The 7,135-nt window shown below is 33.6% G+C and overlaps 1 protein-coding gene across 1 annotated transcript; it reads right to left on the bottom strand.

Moving 5' to 3' along the window:
• Positions 1–1,015: 1,015 nt before the first annotated feature.
• On the bottom strand, positions 1,016–6,709 carry LOC145050248 (uncharacterized). Its single transcript, XM_078998530.1, has 4 exons — positions 6,572–6,709; positions 1,793–1,854; positions 1,303–1,638; positions 1,016–1,186 (listed from the first exon to the last, which is right to left on the bottom strand). The coding sequence occupies exons 1-4, from the start codon at positions 6,707–6,709 to the stop codon at positions 1,123–1,125; spliced, it is 600 nt and encodes a 199-aa protein (XP_078854656.1). The 3' UTR covers positions 1,016–1,122.
• Between the last annotated feature and the right edge of the window lie 426 nt (positions 6,710–7,135).

Genomic DNA, 7,135 nt, shown 5'->3' with positions numbered 1-7,135 from the left:
TGGTTCTACCACTGTCATTCTATTTTATATTTTACAAATTCTAAAAATGTTATCAGAGAGTACAAAGAAGAAAAGTGGTTAATATTACAAAACAAGTTCACAACCACTTTGCAAGTGTTGATGAATGTTTTTGATGTGGTTATATATAGCTACCGAAAGATCTCATAAGTTGGATCTAGCCTATTTGGCTAACAATCAGGTTCAAAATATAACAACTAATTAGCAGATCGTGAGTTCAGTCTCAAGCAAAAGAGATATTTAAATTATTTACCATTTCAAAAAGAAGAACACAACAATTTATGAGAGTGTAGCTAGATGTCCAAAATTAAAATGACAACGATGTTACATCAATAAAGTTGCCGTTTAGTCATTATATTAGTTTTTTGTTATTGGAAAATGATTCTTATATATTAGTTTTTCTCCATACAAAACAGTTTATGTTTTATATAATTGTAAACTATAACATTTTAAAACATAAATTGTTATGCATTAAAAAAATTATCGTTTAAGGAGATATTACAATGTAAACATTAAATATTAAATAATTTGATTAGTTTTTTTTAAACGGCAAACTACCTAATCTACTGCTAAATAACCACCTATGTTTTCACCAAGACTTGAACCCCTGAACTCTCATATGGGATAGTCACTCCATACCGCTAGGTCATTGACCTTTTTATTTAATCTACTTAGATGAATGAAGATTCTCATAAAATATCTAGAATTAATGACTTATTATTGTGGTTTATGGATAGATTTTTTTACTTATTTTTTTAGAACAACGAGTTAGTAAATTAAACTCATGACCTCTTTGTTAGAAACATTTTGTTAGCATGACCTCTTTGTTAGAAACATTTTGTTAGCCAAGTCGGCTAGCCCAATTTGTTAATTTATGGATATATATATATATACCATTAAAATTAAATGGTCCAAGATAATTCTACATGCTCATTCTCTTATTCGCCAGCTTATAATCCATAATTTTAACGCTAATCACGTGTTGAAATGCTAAAGATAATGTAATATTGCATACATTTCATTAATTATTAAGGCGAAAACAAGAAAACACATATCATTCTAGGAGCACAAATATATTTTCCATTTACAACACTTCTTGTACTCCTATTCCCTTGGTGATTTGCATCTATAGCATTCCATTTTACTTGCAAAGTTATGTCCTCTACACCTGTTCAGAAAAATAAAAATATTGGTATATCAATAAGAATCCTAACAAAAATATTATATACAAACAAATTGTTAATTTGAACCTTTATGGTCTATATATGTGTGATTATATTTTACCTGTTGCACATCCAATCACCATTTTTCCCTCCTGGAAGAATGCTAGCATCGTAAGGATAGCTAGATGTTGCATATGTCATCATCATGATATACTCTTTGTGTGCACCACACCTATAACACTCAGTTCGGTTGGCAAAGTTGTGTGCCTCACAACAACAATACCAGTCACCCGCCAGCACCTGTGATTTGTTTGCATGCATTGAAATCTCAGCGGCTGTAGCGAACTTGGGACATTGACATCTTTGACATGCATCACGTTTCTTGAAGTTCGAATGCTCACATGCACCACATATCCAGTCTCCACTACTCATTCTAGTGTCTAGAGAGTTTAAAAGCCTGAAAACACTATAAAACATTATAGATATATGATTCAAGTTTTTACTTATTTGTGTCCTTTTTGTCGTAAAAAAACATTTTCTGTATTTTTACTAAGATATTAATTTTTGTGCTAAGGAAAGTTAGTACACAAATAATCAAAAATATGACTAACCAATGGGAGAAGATTTGTATATCTGTATATGTCAAAGGCGTTTGTAATTTTCTCCCAAGAGCCTATAGGGTTTATATACATGAAAAAAAAAAGCATCCAAAAAGTGGGATGACATGTAAAGTATACTAAAAAAATCTTTAAAATCTTTCCTTTGAAAGAAATAACTTGATAGAAATTAAAATTCAATTCGATCTTTGTGAAAGTTTAAACATCATATCATTCAACAAAGGGGTTGTTTTATAAAACTTAACGATTTGACATTGAATAAATTCAACATTTTATGTATTCATATATTTTTACCGTTCAGAGTTTGTTTTGGAACTTTTCATTCGTTCGGATGTTGTTTAGTGCTTGTATCAAATGTGTTGAAGTGTTGAATACAAGTCGATACAGAAAATGAAATCTAAATAATTACATCTAGGGGTTATCAAATAGTCTAATTTATAATTGTTATAATGCAATAAAACAAATTTAAAAGAAAACCTAATGTTAATAGTTTCAATATTGTTATTATTTGTTTTTCTTGCAATTTTTCTGTAACATCCCAAAAATAAGATACATAATTTTTTTATTTTTAGATTAATTAAATAGTAACCATATCATTGTCATAAAACCAAGATTAACAAATTATATCAATACATCATCAATCATTAGACTAAATCACAAAATGCGGAATCGAGTGGTGTATGCTTTCAAATCATCCCGAGTTCTTCCATTTTGAACCGGAAGCACCTGAAACATAAACCAAAACTATAAGCACAAAGTTTAGTGAGTTCTCCAACATACCACATATCATACATAAATAAACAGATAATGGGCCACGCCTAATAAGTGTATCGGGCCCCGCCCACACTCGTATAACGAGCCCCACCCATTGAGTATAACGGCCCTCGCCCAAACTCACATAACGGGCTCTACCCAACATACAAATCATATAAGCATACACATATACAAGAGTCACACATACATATAGTATCCTAGCATTATTGATCGTGGATTGGCATTGGTGCTTTAGACCCGCTAAACATAGTAAGGAAACTCACCTCGTATTGTTGAATCTCAAAAAATAATCCATGGTTACTAGCCTGCTAAAATCCCTACGCTATCACAAAGCAACATCCAATTAATAATTGGATCCCGACTCACACTAAGAGTCCAAACTAGGGTAAAAGAGCTTTTTAGCCTTCCCTAACTTGGACCAAGGCCAAAGCCCAATCCAAATGTCCAAAAAGCCCAAATTTCCAAAATTATCATTAAAGGCCCAAAGATGGCCCAACTTTTCAAATTGGCCCCAAACCCCCTTCATGGGCCTTCAACCAAAAAGTCCAATAAATATCTGTTAGGATATTAATCCTTGAATGATTGATTTGATTCAAAACAGATTACAAATAAGAACAAGAACAAGACAATGATTCAAAATATGCTTAATGATTAAAAGCCACAGCCTCAGTAGAACTCAATTAAGAATTGCTCCTGTAGAGGCATGTTTATGGTTACAAAAAAATTTCCAATGTTATGAAACACGGTGCATGCATGCACCTGGGAGCGATATAGATGTAAAGAGACATTCGACTTGATTAGTTGTGGCCCTACATAAATCGAGATGTGGCTTGATATGTGGAGAGGTGCCTGACTTGCCGGAAAGTCAAGGTCAAGCATTAGAGATCTCAAGGAAAAATGGGGCCGTTGGATATCCCCATTTGAAAATGGGAAGAGATCACATTGGATATCATCATGAAGTTACTGTGGACATCACAGGGGGTGGATTCGATCTAAGTCAGTGTGGATCGACTAAACAAGAGTGCGCATTTTATCCATATCTAAGAGAGTATCCCGGGAGAGAAATTGGCAGACGTCTACATCCGAGAGGAGGTGATGTGTCATGGGAAGTTGGGTACTCGACTGCACTTCAGCACGACTTTTCACCCATAGACTGTTAGACAGAGTAAGCGGACTATCCGAACGCTAGAGATTATGTTTTCAGGCACGTATCTAGGATTTTCGGGGGGGGGGGGGGGGGAGTTGTGATACATATCTCCTATTGGTTGAGGTATCATACAACAACAACTACCATGCCAGTATTAATCGACCTCCCTTTGAGATGCTTTATGGCATGAAGTGTCAGACCACAATTTGTTGGGGCAAGTTCAGTCAGCGAGTCATGGGTAGCATAGACGTGGTGCTCCGGACTACTATAACAACCTATTATTTCAAGTTAATAAAAGTCAAATAAAGTCAAACCAAAATCTAAACAAGTCAACAAAAGTCAAACTTGTCAAATTATTTGATTATACTACATTAATACATTAATATGTAGTATTATTCCATAAAATACATTTTTGGTGTTAGAATCAAACCCATTAAGCTAGGCCGAAAACCCCTTTACAATATCACCACCAAAATCTCGCATGATCCACTCTCCTCAGACCGAAATCAACCAACCGAAAACCTTCGCAGATTCTATCTCTTCTCGGACCGAAATCGGGTTCTCGATGAGGACCGCAAACATCCTCGGATCGCAAACCCTCCTCGGTGGGACTCCTTTGCATCGAAATCAATTTTTCTTTATGGCCGAGAACTATAGGTGGTGGCACACCTTCTAATAAGATAGAACACACTTCCCTATGCATGCCAAATCATATTTATTCCCATATTTATATGTTTAACCGAAAACACAATTCACAAATCACATTTGCATCCAAAATCCTTCACCTTTTTCTCTCAATTTCGAACCATCTTCTTACCAACATTCACAGTGAACAAATTTTGCAAAGATTAACTCTTGAGTAGTTAATTGTAAGTCTTCTTAAATATTAAGTGTTATCTAACACTTTAACTTTGTATTTAAATTATTACTTCGTTAATTTAAATACGATATTGTGTATAATATTATTAGGATACAACTATAATCACGTGTTCTAACCCGAGAATCTTCACGACCACATCGTAACCAACCGGGAACCGAGACACAAGATGAGTGTATACCCCTACGTTTTTATGATTTTTCACTGTTTTAGGGGGGGGGGGGGATACAAGTGTAACACAAGAAATCTTGTGTTAATATCTAAATGTTTTCAACATTTTGTCTGTCGTTGCTGTTATTAAAAACATATATATATATATTATAATTAAGGTTCAACAGACTTAGAATTGATAATTTTGCTCCATTTCCTGTTCCTTGTTTGGTTGTGGGCTTGTGGTAGAATTATTTATTCGACTGCTTATTTAATCATAATTATATATATATATATATATATATATATATATATATATATATTATATTATATTATATTATATTATATTTATATAAGTATAATACCATTTAAAACATGTTAAACAAAAATATAATTCTTACAATCGATATTAGTACTATTTGGACATAAATATTGAATTTCATGGAACAACCGTATCACGGATTTTACAACTTAAACTTGCCAGATTATAAACAATAGAAAAGTTTTCGTTTAAGTAGAACACATACATATAGACTATAATACGTATATTTTATGCAACTTACATATTACTTTTCAAAGTTCAAAATACAATATGGAAAAGAAACAAATAAACTCTCATAGGTATAGTTTATGGATCATATGCACTATATTATCATGTTCAGAGAACAAATATATAAACTATAATAGATATAGTTTATGGAACATACATACAGTTATTTATCACAAAATGACTTTTCATTATTCTACACGTAACCATCAATATAGCATTTGTGAGACGCACTTCACGTACTTATCTAAGTACCAACCAAGCTCTGAAATTATAACCAGAGTCTCTTGGAGGGAGAGCGTGACACTTGTGTATAGATCTATACGGGACTGGTAATCCTGCACCTTAACTATTCGCTACAGTTAGGCCGGAAGGCCTAGGGTGACAAATGTTGTACTGATTGCGATGCCTGAAGAACGTTGTGTTCAGGCCATCTTAGGTCATCAAGCATGGTTATGATAACTCACAATTTTGTATTGAATAAAACGATTAGTGTATGAATAAGTAAACAACTTCACATAGTTTTATTAAAAAAATAAAACTATAATATAGTATTTTACGAGTACAGCTTGTGAATCCAGACATTTACAATTACACAGTTGTCATACAAGTACAAATACAAAATACTATTCCAGTGCAGAGAAAACATACTTTTCATGGTTTTATTTGAATTAAAACTACATTATACTATTTCATAGTAAAATAAAATTTACACGTTTTGATCTTAAGGCATTAAGACTACACCACATTACAAGAGAAAATATTGAAGTTTCTGGGAAAACATGTTTACATTTTCAAGGAACAAATGATAGATTTCAATTACAAACATGCTTATGAACTCACCAGCTTAATTGTTGACACTCTTTTCAAAACTATTTGTATTCTCAGGAAATCAGTAAACAAGTATCCACAGGTTTTGAGAAGATGGAGCTTCATAGACTCATGTCTTTTAACTTTTGCTATACATTTTGGTGTCAAGTATGCATTTATTTGAACATGAATGTAAAACTATACTTTATCAATGTAATGTTTGTTGTACTTTGATTACTATTATGCAATTGTTGTGATATTGTACACTATAATAATTCCTTAAAAGTGTTGCAATAAATTTCATAAACTGAAATTGTGATTGTTTACTTATATTAGTAAACTTCTATTGTAAATCACAAAACACTATAGCAGTCAGGAGATGATACGTTTAGAACTAAGATATATCTTTTTCAATGTCACCTGACTCGTAACTATTATAGAGGACTTATCATCTTTTCCTCTTTAAACTTTATAGAAAAAGATACCGCCATGTAAATCAAATAGACGTTTCAACAACAATCCACTAATTCCACCATCGCCTCCAACTCCAGAGTATGATCCTACTGTCTTCCAAGCAGCAATAACAGTCGTCGTGGCTGCCGCCATGATGCAAATTAACACCAGTGGAGCTGGCAGTGGTTCCCACAACTATAATCATGGGGAAAGTCTTGGACACCCAAGGGAGTGCTATTATAAAGACTTCACGAATGCTAAACCCAAATCATTTGACGGCACCAGAGGTGTCATTACTCTGACACGTTGGTTCAAGAAAACCGAATCGATGTTTGAAATCTGTATGTGCCCTGAAACAAGCAATGTAAAATTTTTAGCATGTACCTTCTTGGACAGGGCCCTTTCTTGGTGGAATGGCTACGTCAAGTCGTTATCCCTCCCAGTAGCCAATGCCATGAGCTGGGAAGCCTTAAAGGTTCTGATGCTGGCAGAATATTGTGCCAGAGGTGAAATACAAAAGTTAGATCAGGAACTCTGGGGTCTGACGATTAAGGACTCTAATATTGCTGCTTATACTGC

The sequence above is a fragment of the Lactuca serriola genome, chromosome 5, assembly GCF_051521515.1.
Source record: "Lactuca serriola cultivar US96UC23 chromosome 5, Lser_US96UC23_V15, whole genome shotgun sequence".
Lineage (NCBI taxonomy): Eukaryota > Viridiplantae > Streptophyta > Magnoliopsida > Asterales > Asteraceae > Lactuca > Lactuca serriola.
This window is presented reverse-complemented; position numbering and strand designations above follow the sequence as displayed.